This window comes from Pteropus vampyrus, unplaced genomic scaffold (assembly GCF_000151845.1).
Source record: "Pteropus vampyrus isolate Shadow unplaced genomic scaffold, Pvam_2.0 Scaffold22, whole genome shotgun sequence".
NCBI classification, from domain to species: Eukaryota; Metazoa; Chordata; class Mammalia; order Chiroptera; family Pteropodidae; genus Pteropus; species Pteropus vampyrus.
In genome coordinates, this window is record NW_011888803.1 from 2,066,706 (window position 1) to 2,087,796 (window position 21,091).

Consider the following 21,091-nt stretch of genomic DNA (forward strand, 5'->3'; position numbering starts at 1 on the left):
GGTGGAAAGAAAAATACATTGTGGGAGAAGATGCGAGAATAGAATATATTTAAAATCCGTATCTGGGCAAGAAAACGTTTAACTGTTTTTTTTTTAGAGTTCTAACATGCAGATGTTAAATATAGGCTAGGTTTTAACTAACATATAAAGTTATCATCTCAGGAATACTAAAACAGATAACTTATACATGTTATCTGAGAACTTAGGAATTTAATGCTCAAGGGTTAAACGCTCTGTTAGACTTGTATACTACATTTGATGAGACTGGTACCTAAAACCTAAGAAAGACATTGTATTTCTTCCTATAGCATTTGGCTTTTGGCACTCTGACGCAGAACTTCAAAGGCAGAGAAAGCCAAAGAGGAGTCGAATAAAGTTCTATGAAAACAGACCACATTCACGAGTCTTATACAATGTGGTAGAACCAGAACCTAATATTCATGAGAGAGTGAAACAAGTGTAGAAAGTGCAAACAAAATAGAAACACTAGAAAATTTAAGAATGTAACAGAAGTGACAATACAGATCACACACAGAAGATACCCATCTTTTTACCTGGATCAGGAGGAGCCTGTTGCTGCCAGTGTGGATATGCATTTCCCCACCCCTGGGGAGCATAAGGGGCTGGAGGACCACTGAGAAGATAGAAATCAATATCAAAATACAATTTACCAAAAGCTAGAATCTTTGGGGAAAAGCACAAAACCAAACTCAATACTTACTGAGGAGCAGGACCAGGTGGTCCTGGATTATAAGGTGCAGGGTTGTATGGTCCCATTGGAGTTCCAGGCCCTGGAGGCCCAGGAGGCCCATGGGGGCCTGGGACACCATGGGGCCCATGGGGTACAGGAGGCCCTAAAGGATTTACTGGGCCCTGCAAGAAAGCAAAAAGTCATTAAAAAACCAGAAAATCAGTAATGGTTGAACAATTCAAAACCAAATAACCTTCCATTTCTACCCTCTTTATATAGACGCAAGCAGTAAATTTTTGATTTTCCTTCATTTCTTCACTCATGTTGCAAAAACTATCTTAACTCTACAATATTAATGAAATGTAAAATTCATTAAAATCAATAGCACTAACAAATAATTGAAGTGTTTCCTTTACTCCTATTTTCTTCAGACTATCCCCTTTTCCACTATTTCTTCTTTTAGAATTCCTACTTTTACTAGTATTCCTTTATCATCTCAACCACGGCAGCTTATCAAATACCAGGTCTCTTTTCTAGCTCATCTCTGTATCTACTTTTTACCTACTCTAACAATAATCAACCACCTTGACAATATATACCCCCAAATTACTTGTCTTATTGTCTTATATTGTGAACGATTTACTGAATACTTTACCAACAATATAACTAGTTCCACTCAATAAACTGAAGTCCACCTCACAGCCTGTCACTGAATGCCATCTAGAGCAATAATTTGCATTCATTTCCTACTGTGGCCTTTACAACTTTCTAAATACTATGAAAGGAGTAAAAGCCAAAGTAGGAAATGAAAAGGAGTAAATTCCCTTTATAATTGATTTCACAAATCAGGATATTTCGTATCTGTATCATGCCACATTATAATTAATAAAGCTTAGTTTATGTCTCTTTTCATTAATTCATCTTGTAAAGGCCACTAGATTTAACTGTTCTAAAAACACTCCTTTGGTGCAGTTAATACTGACCTTGTGACATTTTGGATAATAATGCTTAAACTACATTTGGTTGTCAATTTTTTCAGTACTAAAAAATGAAACTAAACTTCATGATTTTTAAAGTCCTTTTTATTAACCTAAGTCTAATTTGTCATTTTCTCTCATTTCTATTATCCATAATCTATCCTTTCCAAGTAGTAAGAGGATTACTGAAAAAGGAGCAAAATTTTTATAGGGCTACGTGCTAGGCACTCTTTTAAGTAACACATACACACTTCAATCATTTAATCCCTACAACCCTATAATGCAGACACTATTATTCTCATTTTTAGAGGAAGAAACTGAAGCAAAGTAAAACAACCCCCAAGGTCACAGTCAGTAAATGATTCAACTGCTTCTTTAGAACAATCTATATCTTGTTTGCCCATCAATCCAGATTTAAATACTGATCTATGCATGCTAAGAATAGTAAAATTCAAAAACAAGCTGTGATACTCATTTTTGTCATCAATCTTTGCCATATTGAGTCCACAATCATTTTCTTCGTGTCTCTGTACAATTACATTTTATTGTCCACATGATGTTTGTGTATACTTTATAAGACAGTATTTTTTGTACCCTTATTTTTGTCTTCCTAAGCAGAAAAATGTGTTAAACTGTTTTGCACCCCATTTACAGAATGGCAAACATCAAGAATTTTCCTAAAAAATTCTAATTATTATTAATAACGTAAGATGCTCCCTCATATCCTATGTTAATTCTTTATAGTAAAAGAATACAGTAAAGCACTTTTTATTTATCTATTTAGAAGAAAGAACAATTAAGACTTCATACTTTTTGTACTACCACCAGCAAACTTTTTCAGTTGAAAAATTTCCAAGTTTGGCCATGCATCAGAATCACCTGGAACATCTATCTAAAATTAGATGCTGCACTCTATTCCAGACATTCTGATCAAAACTGTGTGTCTTACGTGTAGAGGTGGAAAGCACTCAAGTAGTCTACACTTAAAATTCCCCCAGATGACTGTCAGCCAATCTAAGAATGAGGATTTGCAAATTTCTACTTTAAAGTAGGGATGCATCAGATTCATCTTTGCTCATCTGGGTTACGTAGGGTAAGCCCTTAATACTGAATTCCCATTAACTACATCCTTCAAGTATGTTTTACAACCCTCCACCAACCCTAACGTATCTACAAGTAATGCTATTCTCTTATTTAGCCACGCCCAAATATAAGGTCTTGTAATGCAGGAGTCCCAGGCCTCGAACTTGCATCTGGGTTTGGATATTCCAGAAAAACCACCAGGAGGACCAGAGGGGTGTTCTGAGTTAACCTGAGAGGTTTGAACACCCATAACTGTATTTAATTAGGTTACTTTTCTTACTGGAAAATCTTTTCATTGTTTATGTATCTATTACATGATGAGGCCTATAATTTTAGACTAGAAATTGACATTTTTCTACATGGCACTTATAGAAGGCATACGAATTAATGTCTTATTTAACCAACAGCGTCTATCCTATAAATTCAAGTTTAAAGCACACTCACACCAATCTTTTCTTCTATGAGTTGCCGAGCATAGTCTATTTGCTGAGGAGTGCCACGAATCGTAAATAACTTCATATTAGGATCTGCATTAGGTGGAGGATTTCTCTGAAGTTCTATTCTTGCACCAGACTGTTGGCTTATGCTTTTTATGGTTTCGCCTCCTAAAATCAAAAGAAAGATATTTCTCTAAAAATTCAAAGGATACAAGAGGAACTACTAAAAAGAAAATGAAAGTAACAAATTTAAAAAATGAAAACTCAAAGATACAAACAGAATGACAGTTATCAGAGGGGAAGTGAGGAGGGTGAATTGGACAAAGGGGGTAAAATACAGTAACGGAGGGAAACTGGGTACAGCGAATGCGGTACACAGAATCTAAATTGTAATTTTATATACCTGAAATTTACATGTTACTGTTACCTCAATAAACTTAACAAAAGGAAAATGGTCGCAATTAAATGGGTCACTATTAGTTTTGACCAGTATTCCGTCTGCCAATATTCTATTAGGATTTTCTTCTTATTCTACACTTTAAATCAAATTATATTAAGCATTCATGCTTCTCAAAATATTTTCAAGGCATAACTTAGTATATCTGTATCCAACCTTAAAATGGATTGTAACTTATCAAAATACTTGGTTTAATTTCTTTTACAAGTAATGTAAATATAAACTAACACTTATTTAAAAATCTGAAAATTAAAAAATGTGAGTCAGGACAAAGCAAAATCAACAAAAACACTCAAACTACATTTTGGGTTAAAAGAAAAGTTTCTTACACTAATACTGAAACTGTTGGTCCCTTTCTCTAGAATCCAATGTGATTCAAATCCCACTTTTTATTTAAGTATATATGAAGTCCTTCATTTATGTTTTAGTTGTTACACATCAACATAAGAACACTTTTCTACTAAAATATAGCCCACAAAATCATTGCTACTTATTTATAACAGCAGCGGAAATAGCATCCAGAAAAATTAGATAATTATGTTAAATTTTTAATCCTATAGTATAAGAGTTTAAAATACATTGCCTTTTCCTATTATTAATCCAGTTTTCCCAGTTGGTACAATGAAATTAAATTCCTGTAGTCCACCAGGTGGTCCCATATTCCAGTTGCCTTGACCTCTACCTCTTCCTCGACCACCAGGTCCAGGTCCACCAGGATTACCAGCCTATAGAGAGAAAAGAAAAAAGAAACAGTCAGCATAGACATATACTCTTCTTTCCATAATAAAATTATTACATGTCTGGTTTCCTCAACTTTCATTTCCTAAATCAGAAATTTAGATAAGTTAGGACATAACTTGGCCCAAATTATCTCAGCCAATAATAACCATCATTTATTCATTTTATACTGGAGCGAATAAGGTTGCACACGTATATAGCTGCCTTTCTGCTCGCTCCAGTGTCTACCTCAAAACAATTTAAACTTTCTAGTTATTAATAAAGTATCGTCAAACAGCTTCTGATATAAAAAAAAGGGGGTACACTAAGATTTGAACAGAAAATTGTTAAATGAAAACAAAACAAAGAAAATGTTAGCATTCTATCAAACCTGAACACTTCGAAGAAGGTCTGTAATTATTTCTGCAGCATGCTGACACCGGTCTGGAGGTCCTGTTATTTGTGCTATTCTATCAGGTGTTGTTCCATCATCTAAAAAAAAGAAATAAATTGGATTAGTTTAGCATTAACTGTGTCAATATCAAAAGTAATTGCTACCAACACTTAGAAAATTAAATGCACTTACTCACCTGGCTTAAACTGAATTCGAACACCAGCATCATTTTGTATTTTTTTAATCATCTCTCCATTTCTTCCTATTACAATGCCAACAGCAAATCTTGGAATGGGGACCTTATGCAAAGAAAACGAAGTATTAAGAAAGTTATTTCCTGAAAATCAATCTGCCTCAAATCATAAAAGTATATATAGCACTGTTTTATATCAAATAGGATAAGAAGATACAAAACAGGATTATATTCTAAGATGGGAAGTGGAAGGAAAAAAAGAGAATACAAAATTGAAAAAGGCTATGACACAAAACAAGAAAAAAACGATTATACTTATGGATTAGCATACAACCATTTGAGTATTTTTACTTACATCTATCCCTTCATTTCCTCCTATTCTTGACCCATACTCATTTCGAACTTCTCTGAAACCACCTTGGTCACGAATTAACTCTAACACCATTTCCTTGGCTTGCTGAAGTAGAAAAAGTTACCCAATTTAGAAAGCATGTCTCAAAACATTGTAATTATTCATGAATACTTTGCTCATTCTGCCACCCACACCAAATCCTTCTTTGTAAAATACAAACTTAAGTTTACTTGAACTTTGTAGGGGTCTCCTGTAATTCTAAGAGGTTTGTCAGCACCAGTGTTCTGAGGTCCATCTTGAATCATAACCATTTTAACTCCAGCCCGCTCCTGTTAATTGTAAAAACCATATGTATTAACCGAAGGGGTACGGAAGGAAACTAGCTTTAAAACAGATGAAAAGTAATAATTTTACAAATAATAATACCTGAAGTTGTTTAATAGTCTCTCCCCCCTTTCCAATAACTAATCCTGCCTTGCTAGCCGGAATCATTATTTCTTGAACTGCATTTCCTGGTCCATCACCATGATGAAAGCCAGGGGCTGGTCTTCCTTTTTCAACAATCTGGTCCAGTAACCGTTTTGCTGATCTGTTAAAAAATTAATAGTCACATAAGTTGTAGCATACCCAAAAGCTTATCCAAATAGAGAAATACAAAATATTATCAGGTACTCCTTCCAATTCTAGTTTAGGTGGCTTCAAACTAAATTGTCACAATTTTAATTAAAAGAAAATGCCATCAGGGCCAAAGATTGAAATTATTCAATTTTCTAGGTATACAATTTTCAGTATTTTTAAGAACCTAAAATTTCTAAGTAGTAGAGTTATATTTCAAGAAATATATTTCTAAAATGAAGCTGATTCCTTCAAGAACTAAATGGATTCATGCTTTTAAATCATCCTTTTGATCACTCAATTGTTAAAATTTATTCATTCAACGAATACTTAAAAATGTCAACTATCTGCCAGGTATTCTATATAATGGGGTTAGGGCACCAAACAGAACAGAAAGAGTTTCCGCTGGCATGGCTTAACTTCATTAAATATGTAAAAATAACACGTTAAATAATATGGATGCTATTTGGGAAGTGCTATAAAGCAAATCAAAGCAGAATAAGGATGACAGAATGTGTGTGAAGGGATGCTATTTAATGGAAAATAGATATGGGAGAGTTTACTGATAAAAACATTTGAGAACCAAGACCTAAAGTGGGGGTAGAATACATAAATATCTAAGGGAAATGTTCCGGAGAGAATAGGATGTGCAAAGGACTCAAACGAGAAGCATGCTTGGTGTGCTGAAAGAAAAGACGCTATCTGAGGCTAGAACAGAGTAAGTTGTGAGAAGAATGGTAAAAATGAAGTGATAATGGTGGCAGGTAACTAGGCCATGATAAAAACACTGACTTTTAACCTAAATGAGGAAGCATTAGAAGATTTTGAGTAAAATGGTGTAACAAATTGATTCACATTTTAAAAGGATCACATGGCTATACTTTTATGAGAATAGACTATTGTTGAACGAGGCTAAAAAGAAAGGAGATGTTGCAATATAAGCAAATGGCATCACAGATAAGTTAATAGTCTAGAAAGTGGCAAGAGGAGGCTAGATTCCAAATAAATTATGAAGAAAAAAATGACCAAGACTTTTTATGGATAAATGAGGCACAAGAGGAAGTATTAAAACAGTTGTCATACACTGAGATGTGATTTAAAAAAACAAAAACAAAAACAAGCAAGCTGGGAATAGTGTGAAAAACAATTTTGTTTTTAACAAGCTAAAGTTTGAGATGTCTAATAGACATTCAAGTGGAGGTACTGAGCAGCTGGATATGAATCTGGAATTTAGGAAAAGAGATCAAGGCTGAATATAAAAATATAAGAGCATATGATATCTATGGCATATAAAACCATATATTAAATGAAGTTTAACAGAATAAATGAAATGTTCTAAGGAGTATGTGTAGATATATCATAGGAAGACTGAATTTCACATTCAAATTGAGAGACCAGAAAGATAAGCTGGACAACCAAGACAGACTGAAAAAGAGGAACCATGAAGTTGGGTATCTCTAGGCAAGTGGTCCACTGTCTAAAAATGCTGACAGGCTGAGTGATGTGGAGGCCAGTTGTGATCTTGAAGACCAGTATCAGTGAAACAGTGAGAATAAAAGCCTGATTGGTGCAAGTTCGAGACAAAATAAAAACAGGCAGATGATACAGCAAGTCAAGTAAAGCTACCTCTTTTCAAAAAGTTGTTGTAAAAGGGAAGAGAGAAACAGAAATGTGGGTTTCAGGTATGGTTTTGGTTAAGATGGATCTATTTCCAAGCATGTTTGTATACTATTAGAAATTATCTTGAAAAGAGAGGAAATAGTGCAGGAGAAAGTCGGTTCAATTGCAGCAGCAACATACTGCAGTAGGAAGAATGGGCTAATCTTAGGCACATGATTTTCATACTTACTGGACAGACTCAGGTGTTCCAGTTAACATGCAAGACCTCTCTGGAAGGCCACCACTGTCTACAATTTAAAACAAACAAACAAAAAAAAAACAAAGTTTAAGGCCAAGAAAAAATTAATAGATGGCATCATTTTCACTAGGAACTTAAAAAATACGTTAGTTTTTTAGTTAGTATGAAAATAGCAAGAATAACATTACCAGGAGCGATCTGTATCTTGCATCCAGATTCCTGCTGTATGCGTGAGATCTGCTCACCTCCTCTGCCAATTACTAGTAAGAAAAAAGAAAATTATTTGCTGAAAGACTGTAAGTTATGTTTTGATTGTTTTCAAAGCTTTAAAAATTAGGTTACTCACTAAATCCAACCATTCCATCTGGAACTTTGTATTCTTCTGTCATTACAGACCTGCTAAGAAAGAACAGAAACTAACATTTTCCTTCAAAGAAAAATAATTTCTTTACATATAAAAGGTATTCTATTGATAACGATGGAAGTCTAGTGGCTCCTAATAGCTTACATTAGGTTTCCAAGCACATGTTTATAGTCAAAATATAGCCTGAGTAGTCAGAATCTTAATTAAAGTACACATCAAGTAAGCAGAGTATGATGGATGGAACAGTCTGTAAACATGAACTGCAAAGAAGTTGAAGTGGAGGTTCAGAGAATGTCATTTTAAGTTATTTTACTCCATATTAGTTATTCTAAAATGTGCTAATTCTACCCATCCTTCCCAATTACAAATGTATCTTACTCAAAAAGGAAAATGGTCATTCTGTATCACACCTTCTTAAGTCGAAGGAAATGAACTATATATACAAAAAAAAGGCAGACACATATTCACCATACACTACTTGGGTGTGGTTTTACATAAATACAGTTCAACTAAAACTTTCAAAGTACTCTTCGACAAGCATTTGACTATACCTTTGCTGCTGATGCATCGGTGGTAACTGTGTCCCAAAAGCTACCAAAAAATTAGATAAAAATAAAAAGAAAATTTTAAGGTCACATATATTTAACAATACAATATCATCAAGCAATTCTAAAGTCTTTTGCTGACACACAAACAACACCTTGAGAATAAGAATACTTAAACCAACATTGACACTGGGCAAAAGGGTCAGTAAAAGGGCAGACTTTTACTGATAAAGGAAAAATGATATATGATATAGAAAAAATTCATTTTTCAAGTGGTAGTAGCATAGATTAAGAAATGGATTTACAGAATAAACTGAGTATCTAAAACAATTTAGCAGCCAAATCTTATTAATACATATCTGGTCATCATTGAAGTGGGAGATCATATAAAGATAGGAGGTGAATATTTACAAAGAAATTCATTCTAAAAGAATATTCATGGCATTCAACTAACTTCGGAGATACCCAATAAAGGATGGGAACAAAATCTTGATCAAAATCCAGTTACTTTAAGTTTTAATCCAATTTTAAATACTTACAGTCATTTTGAGGAGCAACTTTCTTAGCATCTGGCTGATCTGCAAAATTAAGAGTCTTTTAATTTTTTTCCAAAGAGTACAAATATAAGACTTAGTTCCCCCTGCCCAAGCAAAAATAAATATCGGTATAAACATTTATGGAAATAGCTGAGGGTATGGTTTGGCATGTGAACCAAAAGTGCCAAAACTCAGCCCAAACTTAGTAACCAAAAGAAGAAAAATTAAGTCTTTCATTCTCTTCACATTTTAAAGATGCACAGACATTTAAAAAATTTCTTTTTGACTGTATCAAATCACTGACCTTAATGTATGTTAAGCACTTTATAATGATACAAGACAAAGTATTTAGGTCCATTACTAGCAAAATATCACATGCTAAAGGCTAATGATGCTTCCCACTGCAGAAACTGAAGACTGAAAGAAAAAAAAAAAAACCTATCAAAATGGGAAAATTTGACATATCAAAAGTTGAGTGTATCTGAGAGTGACCACAAAGCTATGCAAAATAAATTTAAAAATCACATTACAAGGCAATCTCAATCTAAACTGTTCTACTGTTCCTCACCAAACATTTCAAGGCATAAACTTCAGCAGAAAAACTCAAAGCAACTACATGACTACCTTCATCTACATCCTTTACACAGATGAATACAATGCATACCTTAGAATAGACAACCGACAGCTGAATGTACTACATTCTCCTCCCCCCATCAAACTTAAACGATTAAACATCAGAATGTGGTGCAGCAAAAATTCAGACACATACTCCAAGAAATATTTGTGTCCATATAAGAATCCACTGGTTTATTTCACGTTTACATACTAAACACAGGTAATAAATAAAAATTCCTGCCTTTAAAAGGAGAGGGCATTCCCTCCCAGTGTGTTGTACTGCTCGGACTTGTCCAAGAGCCATCTACACATAAAATAAAAAGAATACATTACATACAACATCTGAAGCATCATTAGCTCATTTTTTTTTTTTTTTTTGGTATATTAAAACCTCACTATAAATGTGAAAGTCACTTAAATAAAACCAAGTACTCCTGGTCGAAAGCTACAAATACATTCTACAGGCTCATTCAGAAACCTCCTTAAAAAAAAAAAATAAAAGGGCAAAAGAAATTTTATCAAAATTCATACATCAAATCTAAAGCAAAAATACTCATGGACTTCTAAGTTCAGAAGCTTCAACAATTTTTTTTTTTAAAGTACAAGGCACTGTAAGTCTACTGCTTTAAGCCACATTGAGTTAAACCTGAAACACAAAACAAGGTACTAAAACAAACAAAAAAGTAACAAAAAAAGGTATAACCTACAACACACTAGAGTAGCAAACTATAGCAACTTCAACCTTTAAAATGAAATTTGAAATAACAAAATGACAAAAATATAGCATATAAAGATTAATTCATGTATGGTAAGAAAAACCTGTGAAATGTGAAATGTCTCCTAAATATTTATGTTTTCGTTCCCCTCACCCCCCACAGTATATTAACAAGTCGTCTGTGCAAACTGTCATTCTGACATAAGTCTAAAAGAAAATGATATTTTCTAATTAAGACAAGACTGGCTGGTTGATTTAAATTTTACCTACCTTGTCTAGGTCTCTTTTTCCCCCTTTTCTTTTGAGGCCAATATAAACCTTACAATTTTAGGAACCTTATGATAAAAGTATGTTTCAATAAAAGAACATTCGAAAAATACTGAAAATTACTTCAACTAAGCTGCATAAAACAATTAAAATACTTATGGCTATAACTTACCTCCATCTTCCAAAGGTCTTTTTTGTCCCCCATAACCATAGTCATTTGAATTCAGTGACGTACCAGCATCACCTCCAATTTTTGCTGCAATCTTTCAAAAACAAAAACACCATCATTAAGGATAGCATCATAACTACTATATACTATTCAGTACTCAATTTCCTCACATAGTTACTAATACATGTATATATGCCAAATATCTGACATAACAAAATGAAAGTAAAATTTTAGTTCATTATTACTATTAATAACTTCAGAAAGTTAAGAAATAATCATCATCTGGAATAAAGCTTCTGCTATATATCTCTGTAAGAACAAAGAGATAATCAATTAGGAATCTTTAGAAAACTGTCCAAACAACTTTGAAGAAAATCTGGATCCTAATTCTCTCTTTTTCATGGCTCTCTCCCATGACTCTTCAAGATGTGTATAGGAACAAAGAATGTGAACACCTTGTGGGACTCTAAGGTTGTGCTGTCTAATAGGGTACACAATAGCTACAGTGATTACTGAGTACTTAAAATGTGGCTAGTCCAAACTGGAGATGTACTTTGAATATAAAATACACATTGAAAATCTGGAATTAATATAAACAATGTAAAGCACCTCAAAATTTTTTATACTGAACATATTAAAATGGTAATATTTTGGATATGTTGGATTAAAAGTGACTTGCATTTAATTTCTGTTGGATAATCTTGTTCTAAAGAAACATGGGGGCGAGGGGAGCCTGGCAAGCTGTATCTCCAAGAATGCTTCAACTACAGAGTCACAAGTCGTTTTATCCTTTAAGACTTAACTTTAGAGTGGGGCAAATAATTGCCTTCACTTGACTATATAAACATCACATAAGAAATATCAGCCACAACCACTGGACATTTACTACATCACTGAAGCTGGGTGAATGGCTTATCAAAGTTCATTTCGTTATTCTTTCGATTTTGAGTATGTTTGAAATTTTCCATAAAAAATTAAATGGAATATTAAACTCTTGGTGATTGGAATTCCCCCAAGATGTCCTGATATGAAACTAAATCAACTACCTTGAGCTTCATAACTAGGAAAACTAGAGACAGAATATATTCAGTGACTTGTTTTAAATCCAATATGTACCACTTAAGTCTTACACACACACACACACACACACACACGAGTATGCATGTATCAGTTCCTACATATCACTGTACTTCCTAAGGTTCTTAAGATTTCCATTTTCCTCATTTGTACATGCCAACACCTATAGCAAAGCATATTAGGATTAAGTATAAAAATGCTTGTTTAAAAAAAAGGTATAAAATTTTATTTTCCTGTCTATGGCCATGCTACCCTGAACAAGCCCAATCCCGTCTGATCTCGGAAGCTGTGCAGGGTCGGGCCTGGTTAGTACTTGGATGAGAGACCACCTAGGAAGACCAGGTGCTGTAGGCATAAAAAATAAAAAAAAATAAGGGACTGTAAACCAACAAAGTCCTTGCAATCTGTGAGGTCAACCAAGGGTTGCCTCGCCTAAAAAAAAAAAAAAAAAAAAAAATTTATTTTCCTTACTCTATACTCTATATGGTCAATTTAACCTTCCTTAATCATCTTTCACTTTCTCAAAAGCCTGTTCATACCTTTGAGCATCTAATTAAAATCTTATTTCTTTTCTGAAAGTTTTCCTCACAATTTTTCTACTCTTAAGTTTTAAAACACTTAGCACTGAATTGTTCCTTACGAACTTAAATACACCGCCAGGCACTAATAGGCATATTGATATTAAAATTATTTCAGGCCAGAGAAAACAGTAGTACTAATGATAAGAAAATGGTTTAGATTGAATATCTTCTGCAATTAGCTTTTAGAAAAGCTCTATGAATCTGCAAAGCAGCAATCTTCGAACTCCAAGAAACTTCTGCACAAAGAAAGGATACTTATTTATACCTATTTCTTGAACAGTTCTAAAAACTATCCAAATAAACATGAAAGTTGATACTTGATTCAGTCAAAAGAACCAGTATCATCTCAAAAATTCAAAACTATTACAAAGACATTTGGGAAGCGCTTTTAGTAAAAATACTAACAGATTGGACTACTTCTCAAAGATTTATAGAAAATACACATTTCCTATGTCACTACAAGGAGAATTTAAGAGAAAGTCATTCCTAAAATTCAATCTCCAACTAAAAAAAATTCTTAATAGACTAGAAAAATTAAAAGTAAGCAATTTCTTTGATTTTAATTTACAGTAACTCAAGCTTTCCATTTGGACCTTGCTCTACTGCTCAAATGAGTAAATTTTTTTATGCTTTGTTTTAGCATTTTCCGCCTTCTTCAATGACTATTCTTACAACCTAAGAATTCTGGAATTGAAAGGAAATTTAAGAGATTACTTAGTCATACCACCTGATTCTAGAGTAAAACCAACCAACCAACCCACCCTAAAACTGAGAGCAGATTCTCAGAAGTAAGTTACCTAAGTTGACTAGCTCCTAATTTTCAATCCAATACATGCTTCCTTAGGCTGTAGAGTACAACTGTGATTTGGGATGGGTTATAAATCTGGTTCAATTGCTTTGGGTCCTTGCCAAATTTTCCTACATTCTGTACCTTATTTACCTTATCTACACAAAGGAAATAATAATTTCTATACATATCTTGTAGGATGGTTGTGAGAATTAAATGAATATCAGGTAAGTTTAGCACAGAGCCTAATATGTAGCATATAAAATTGCCAGTTATTACAAACAAATCAGCATCTTATAATTCAACTACAAGCAGGGTCCACATGACTTCAAATATTTGATTTTATAAATTTAACCAATTTTTATTGGTCCTGGCCAAAGATATAGTTGCATTCTGCTTGTAAAAACTGTGCCTGTGGGACAATAAGGTATACTATTTTTCTTTCTATCTCCAAGATCTAACATAGCCATAGGCATTTGAGAAATGAAAGAATTTTCAAAACACAATTTTATTGCTACTTTAATCCATTAAAGATTTTTCTTGATTCAATTCAATAAATATTGAGTATATACTATGAGCAAGGTCCTGATGGGATTCTGTTCCCATGCAACAAACATATGAAGAGGCTTAATGGACACTAGAAATATCACTAGGTTACCACATTAACACTGTCCCCTTCAAACACAAGAATTTTTGCTTATATTCAAACTTTGCTATTCTGCACTGAAGGGAGGAGTGGTAACTAAAAAGTCAAGAATTCTATTTTATAAAATTTTCACCGCATTCAAACAACATAATGCAGTCTGAATCACTTTTACAATGATCAAGGAAGAGATTTCAAGAATAATTGAGTATTTAATGGCTAATTTATTAATTTTTTAGAAATGAAATGAAGTTTGATATTCTTAATTTGTGATCCACCATTCCAGTCACCTAGTCTTAGCCTCTGATTCACTTCAATCTTCATATAACCTTAAGAAAAAGTAGATATTTTAATTTTCCAATTTTCGGAAACAGAATTTTAGTGTGATCATCAAAGAATCTCAACTTCACCCTATGGAGTCACTACCTGAAATACAAAAATATAAATTTCTAAAGTGTACAGGTTGGAAACCTGAAACTAGAGAATCAATCTGGAGCTCCTGTACTGGATTTAGCTGACAGTATTATAAAAATCTGCAAATTTCACATTGAAAATAAGCTATTAAGATTCTCTGAAATAAAAGATTTAGCAACTTGGCCTAAATTACCAGATGGCAACAATCAGCTAGAGTAAATGTTACAAGCATTTACTAGGTAGAGAGCAGGGCTATCCTGCTTTCCTTCATAACAAATAACTGTCCAGCCAAAAACGCCTATAGCATCCCCAATGGTACATAGTGCTTTGAGGGCCAAGAAGCTGTTCTTATACCTCTTCCTTCTAAAGAACATAGCATAATACTCTGGACAAAGAAAAGAAACAAAGTTAGATGAGGATTTTTAAACATAATTCATTATTCTTTGGGAAAAAGTATTAACCTAACTTGTTTCTTCAGTCCTAATACTCTTTCCTATGTTCCACTTATGTAAGACAAGCAGCTACAACTGATAGAGGCATCCTCAAAAGTAATCAGAAGGGTTAATTCGACTCAAAAGCTAAATTTGGGAATCTTAGATTTAAGAACAATTCTGTAAAGAAACAATCAAATCATTACAGTCAAAATCATCTGTAAAGAATTATTATTACAGCAAGGGCATGGGGCAGCTGATCTACTGGCATATAAAAGAGTATGAGAAATTCCACAGTTTAAGAGTATGAGAAATTCCACAGTTTGAGGACTATTTCTATTAAAAAAGCAATCTAACTTAATCAAGAAATTATAGCTTAGTCAAATAATGAAGTCCAATTTTTAATTAAAGCATGGCAACCCAAAGTCTTTGAGATGCTGTATTCACCTTTTCTTAACTCATTTTCTACCCTCTTTCCCCCACCCAACGTTACCCCTCCAGTGACTTCACTCTTGGGTTCCTGTTATTGCAAAAAGCCCATACCTTTGCACATGTGCTTCTTTTCTCCACTGGTCAGACTCTCAGTCATTTTTTAATGCCTTAAAATACCAGTCCTTTACTTTGGCAGTTAGGCACCCTGCTCCTTGGTGTTGTGTACAGTGACTAACTCAAAGTAGGAACTCTATAAATGTTTACAGAACAAGTAGATTAGCAGTATACATATTTTGTCCACTCCTCTCTGAAAGCATTCATCAAATACAATTCATTTGCATTTAGTTCCTTTAACCATAGCATAGCTTCTTAGAAGGCAGAAATCCAATTCACACAACTAAAAATTCTCCAGTATCTAAGTACAGTGTGTGGCACATATTAATTCAATATGCTGGCTGATTAAAAATAATTCAGGTTGAATTTTCCAAACCAATCTAAAATCGCACTAAGAGTTCCTGCCACTATAAAAGTTTCAATCACCATTATAAATGTTCAAAAGTAATAAAAAGTAGGTAAAAAACCCACAGAATATTAATGACTTTTGTTGACTTCTCTGAATATAAACAAGTCCAGGTACATTTTTGTTTATAACGTGTTTACATTATTTAAAAAGGAGTGATTTGTTACACCACTACAGATTTTATGAATTTTGACTCAAATAATCTTTTAACAGAACTGAAGAAAAAAATAAGTGAACTCCTAATGCAATCAAAGCATTTCACAAAATCTCTTTCTCATTACCATTCGCTTAACACTATGTCTAAATATGTCTAGCACTTATTATGCATAGTGTCATAACAAGAATGAGATTACTTTTGCTTATATCCAAGTCCATACCAAAAGCAAACATCTTAAAGTTACAATTTTATGAAGGGACTACCTAATAAAGATTAAGTTAAAATTAAGATATCTTTAAATCTCCTGGAGTACATGTATTTCTTTCACAGCCTTCGTTTGTGAAAGAAGTGCCTTCAGGGCAAATGTACGCACCTACGTAATACAAAGAGGCCTGGTCAGTTTGCGACTGTGAACAGAGAGGCAGATTCAAATAGAAACTTGGGGGTATAATGGGCCTGAAGCCATTTTGAGAAATAAGGGGGAAGGGCTGTTATTACACACTGACACGTAAATCCCGCCCTGAGGAAGAATTCCAATCCGGGATGTCTGTGCTCTTAAATCTCTTCCTTGTAGGTGAGAGAGCTTGAATGAGCTGGAAGCTGTGAAGACTTTTAATGACATATCCCTTATCTTACCATGGCTCCTGTGGACAGATCTTAGTTCTTTCCCAAACTCATTACCAGAACCTTCCATACTATTGTGTAAAACTACGCGCGCTTTATCCCATGGGAAAAAAATGTTCATTCTGAGGAAGAGGAAATGCTCAGCTAACTCCTAGGAAAAAGCAGCTTGAGTGCCGCAGAAACAGGAGAAGGTCCTAAAGCCATTTTTACGTAGCACGCGTTGAGGTCCCAAGTGGCTTAGACAGTAAGAATACAAAACCGAGTTCCAGCCTCTAATCGGTATTACTTGGGAAAATGTGAGCCTCCTCACATTTCAGAGCCCGGAAGGACACTTCTTTCCTCTTCCTCACGCGCGAAGAAGTAGCGGCCTACTGAGCCAGTGGCCAATTACCGTGAGCTGTTGGGATCCCGCCGCGCGGTCCAGACTTACCTGCCGGGCTCTCTGCAGCGCATCTTTGAAAGCATCGTTAACTCCTCCACCACCACCGCCGCCTCCTCCACCACCAGCTGAGCCAGAGGAGGGTGGAGGCACTGTTGAATAGTCTGCCATGTCTACCCTACCGTGGCCGCTACCGCTTCTTCGCAGAGACCTTCTCTTCAGCCAACTGCTAAGAAAGAAAGAAAATGGCGGCCGTTGAGACTGTATCACATTCTTGTGCGACCATCGTGCCGTAAAGGGGCGGAGACTGAAAGAAATCTCGCGAGGTTTTAAAGCAAGGCGCTCTGGAGGTGGGGCAAAAAAAAAAAAAAAAGGAAAGACAGAAAGATGTCGCGAGATTTGTGTTTAAGCTTTCGCGAGAAAATGGTTTATTTTGGCGCCTCCTCTCCGCGCGGTCTTGAGTTTCCGCTGTGTGGCTGTTCCTCCCGGGTGATGGGTGAAATAGGCAAGGTGACCGCGGTAGCCTTGAGTTTCTGAAAACCTGAAAAAACAGTAGTGTTCTTTAACGGTCGCCGCCTAAGGGACGTAGTGTCAGTGAATTTTCCGCCAAGGATAATTCTTTGTATCCATGGGGAAGAGAGTGGCGTCACGAGTTTAACGACCCTACAGTGTCTGAAGAGTGCGGCAACCAGAAGTGCGCCTGGGAGAAGCGCGCCCTGCACGCCGCTCTGCTATGCTCCCGAAAACGTCCGCCCGGTCTAGCCGGAAGTCGGCATGATTTTCAGGGTAGTAAAGTGTCCCAGTATTTTATTTCTAGATTGTCAGAATTTTGAGTTTTATCACAAGCGGGGATGAATTCAGGCTGGAAGCTTCTTAGTTCTGGAGCTGATTTCCGAAGTTTTTGTGTAAATGTGGATGAAACTGTAACAATATGACTGCCGTAATTGTTGCTAAAATTGTTTTAACCAGACTTAATAACCTAGTATTGTATGTGTCCGTGACCAGTTTTATTGAGGTACTTGTAATTAAGAACATCCAATTTTTAACCTAAATTGACTTTATAGGTTAGAAATAATTTCTACCTGTGAGAACTCAAATGTAAGGTGATATTCTGAGTTGTCATTTTTAGACCGTTTAGTATTTTCTGTTATTTCCCTAAGTTACTAAATTTCAGACCTTCCCAAGTGTATCGTGGCATATAAGTTACTGCATAAATAGTTCCAGACATACCAGGAAGATGCTTTAGGAGACAATTACAGTGACTTTTTCCAAATTATTTTCTTTTTGATGACAATGAGGTAAAATTAACTTTACCAACTTTGGCATTTTGTGTTTTATTAATTGGGTCTAAAAGAGTACTTTTCTCATGGTTAGTCTTTGAGTAATTGAGAGAAATGCGTGCTGCAGTCTTCCGATACCTAAAACTAATGTATCCACTTGTTCAAGGCCCAATCAGTCAGATAACTAAGTTACATGCACATAGATAAAAGCGGGTTATTTTCCTTGAGCTATTCCTACCATCGTATCCATTTATATCTTTTTCACTGATTTTGGGGTAATTTGTATTTGGAAAAGCAGTGACTGTTGGAGTACAGGTTTAAGAAAGCTGGTAAAAAGGAAAATTAAAAGCAATGTTGGTATTGCTAACTGGAAGTATTTAAGTTGCATTTTAAGAAAGTTAAAAAAATGGCACTTATTAATTGGTAATTGATTTTCATATTTTGTTAGACTGACTTAAACAATCAGACCTTCTGATCAACGATATTAACCAGAGTTGTATAATTTATCTCCAAACAAATAAACTTTATTTCATGTATACAACAATTTTTGTTTCTCTAAATATTGAAAATAAATGACCCCCATTTCTAGGTTTTTTTGGTTTTTCTGTTTTTTTTGTTTTGTTTTGTTTTGTTTTTTTTGGTGGGGTTCTTTGTTTTGGTAGATTCTCCTGGAAGTGTGGGTCTTCTAGGATGGGAACCAGTTAGAATCTGTCTAGATCAGGATTTCTCAACCTCTGCACTATTAGCACTTTTTAGCCATACAATTCGTTGTTTTGCTGTACTGCTATGTATTGTGGTATGTTTAGCAACATCCTTGGCTTCTACCCATAAAGGCCAGTAGCAACCCCTTCCTCCCCAGTTGTGACAACCAAAAATGTTTCCAGGCATTATAGATATCCCCTGGGATGCAAAATCGTTCCACGTTGGGAACCACTGGTTGCCTTGATTCCTGTCCTTGCCTCCATCAGGAAGACCTATTTACCATACTTCTGAAGTATATTCCAAATTGCATTATTTCATACCTCTACTACTCCCAAGTTACCACCACCTCACTCCTGGACTGTTAGCGTAACATTCTAGTGGTTTTTCTGCTTCCATCCTTACCTCTCTACAATTTACTCTAAAAAATTATGAAATTATGTAAAGTGTATTAACTACATGTTAAGTCTCAGAGGTAACAACCACCCACTCTCTAGAAATGTTACCCGAAGCATAGACTGTTAATAGTACTTTTGCAGCTCAAGGTGCTGCTACCTGATTGTATTATAGTTGTTTCATTTTGTGGCTGCTTGAATGATTTCTTTAAAATGTAAATCAGATCATCTCACCATGTCTTTTCACTTTAAATCCTGTCTCCTGGAGTGAGTGGCCTAAGGGCTCCTGTAACCAGGTCACTGTGACTATACACTCCTCCCTCTCAACACTCCTCCCTCTCATTCCACTTCCAGCTATTTGGCCACCTTGCTGTCCAAGATCTTTCCTACCTCTAGGAGTATGCTTTTTCCTCTGCTTGGATGCCTTTATAGACCTTCACATGGGTGATTTGTCCTCATTCAGGCCTCAGTTCAGATGTAATCTCCTTAGACCATCTCTGACCTCTGGTTGTGCCATTCTGCAACCACTCTATCCCATGCCATGTTCTCTTTATAGCATTTATCTAAAATTTTATTCCGTGTTTACTTATTCTCTCTTCCATTAGAATGTAAACTGGAGAGCAAGGATCTTATCTAACTCTATCATTGACCAGACCCAAACATAGTCTTAGCATTCTAAATATTTGTTCCATGAATGAATATTGAAAACATCTGCCTCAACATTTTAGTTGGTTTTGTGACATTGGGCGAGTGACTTAGTCTCTGTGTGTCAGATATCTACATTATGTTCATGACCTGCCTTGCTATCTTTGGGTGAGATATCTCTGAACATTTCAGAAACCGTAAAGTGCTATGCAAATGGAAATTGTCAGTATTAAACATATAATTTGGCTTCTGGTATATCATAATTGGGAAATGCTATGTTGAAATTTGGGATTTTGAAAGCATCTGTCTCAAAAAACTGGCCTCTACCCAGTTCTTGAGTGTTTAGCTAATTCTACAGCATATATTCCAGTAATTTACAGTAAAGCTAATAGTAATTCTTCAGAATATAATATAAAATGAAACTGCAGAATATACATATAATATATATGGTTTCATAATTTACTTTAAATTGGTCCATACTTATTCCAAATGTGTTTCCAAAGCTGTGTCAGCAGCTACCTCCAAAACTAATTTTGCATGTTTCCTCAAAACCAAAATGTCTAAAATAAATTAATATATTTACAGTCTTCTCCCTTTATTTCGTGTTTAAAAAATGTTTATTTTTTCCTTCCTTCCTTGGATTATATATTTATGCATCAATTCTTTTACTTCTATTACATTTATCTTTTTTCATGAAATTTTTAGTCAACTATAGATCCAGATTAAAAATAATCTTTTTCCATTAAACTTAACCTGAACAATTCCATTGATATCTTATTTAATTTCAGTGGTTGTCTGCATCAGTTACAGAGAGCTTTTTTAAAAAATAAAGGCTGAGCTCTAACCCCTACTCTCTGAGATGAGTTTAAATATCTAAAAACTTTCTAAATTGATTCATACTTGAGAACCATTGAAATATAACAAGTCTACATGCACTCTTGCTTATTTTTAATGCCTTGCAATTTTTCTCTAGTTATTATGGGCAGATGATCTTGAGAACTCAAGGTCTAGAAATATTTTCTATTTTTGGACCCATTCAGGT

The 21,091-nt window shown here is 34.8% G+C and overlaps 1 protein-coding gene and 1 pseudogene across 17 annotated transcripts in view; one reads left to right on the top strand and one right to left on the bottom strand.

The window, feature by feature from the left end:
• The window catches only part of FUBP1 (far upstream element binding protein 1), a 32,473-nt gene extending 15,104 nt beyond the window's left edge, over positions 1-17,369 (bottom strand). For 5 of the 17 annotated variants that reach the window (XR_002779243.1, XM_023528036.1, XM_011355538.2 and 2 more), the window contains exons 1-17: positions 17,082-17,330; positions 10,989-11,079; positions 10,076-10,138; positions 9,223-9,261; positions 8,690-8,729; positions 8,121-8,173; positions 7,963-8,034; positions 7,766-7,823; positions 5,728-5,890; positions 5,532-5,630; positions 5,305-5,406; positions 4,953-5,055; positions 4,754-4,854; positions 4,229-4,370; positions 3,196-3,356; positions 722-873; positions 555-634 (exon numbers count right to left, since the gene is read on the bottom strand). Coding sequence is in view for 16 of the 17 variants with exons in the window: in XM_023528036.1 (XP_023383804.1) it covers positions 555-634; positions 722-873; positions 3,196-3,356; positions 4,229-4,370; positions 4,754-4,854; positions 4,953-5,055; positions 5,305-5,406; positions 5,532-5,630; positions 5,728-5,890; positions 7,766-7,823; positions 7,963-8,034; positions 8,121-8,173; positions 8,690-8,729; positions 9,223-9,261; positions 10,076-10,138; positions 10,989-11,079; positions 17,082-17,201 (1,639 nt within the window). In the remaining variant the exon portion in view is untranslated. Of the gene's footprint in view, positions 1-554; positions 635-721; positions 874-3,195; positions 3,357-4,228; positions 4,371-4,753; positions 4,855-4,952; positions 5,056-5,304; positions 5,407-5,531; positions 5,631-5,727; positions 5,891-7,765; positions 7,824-7,962; positions 8,035-8,120; positions 8,174-8,689; positions 8,730-9,222; positions 9,262-10,075; positions 10,139-10,988; positions 11,080-15,461; positions 15,615-17,081 lie in introns of those variants that run through there. The other 12 variants (XM_023528041.1, XM_023528043.1, XM_023528040.1 and 9 more) reach the window with 10 other exon arrangements.
• LOC111736808 lies at positions 12,298-12,416 on the top strand (annotated as a pseudogene).
• Positions 17,370-21,091: the final 3,722 nt, after the last annotated feature.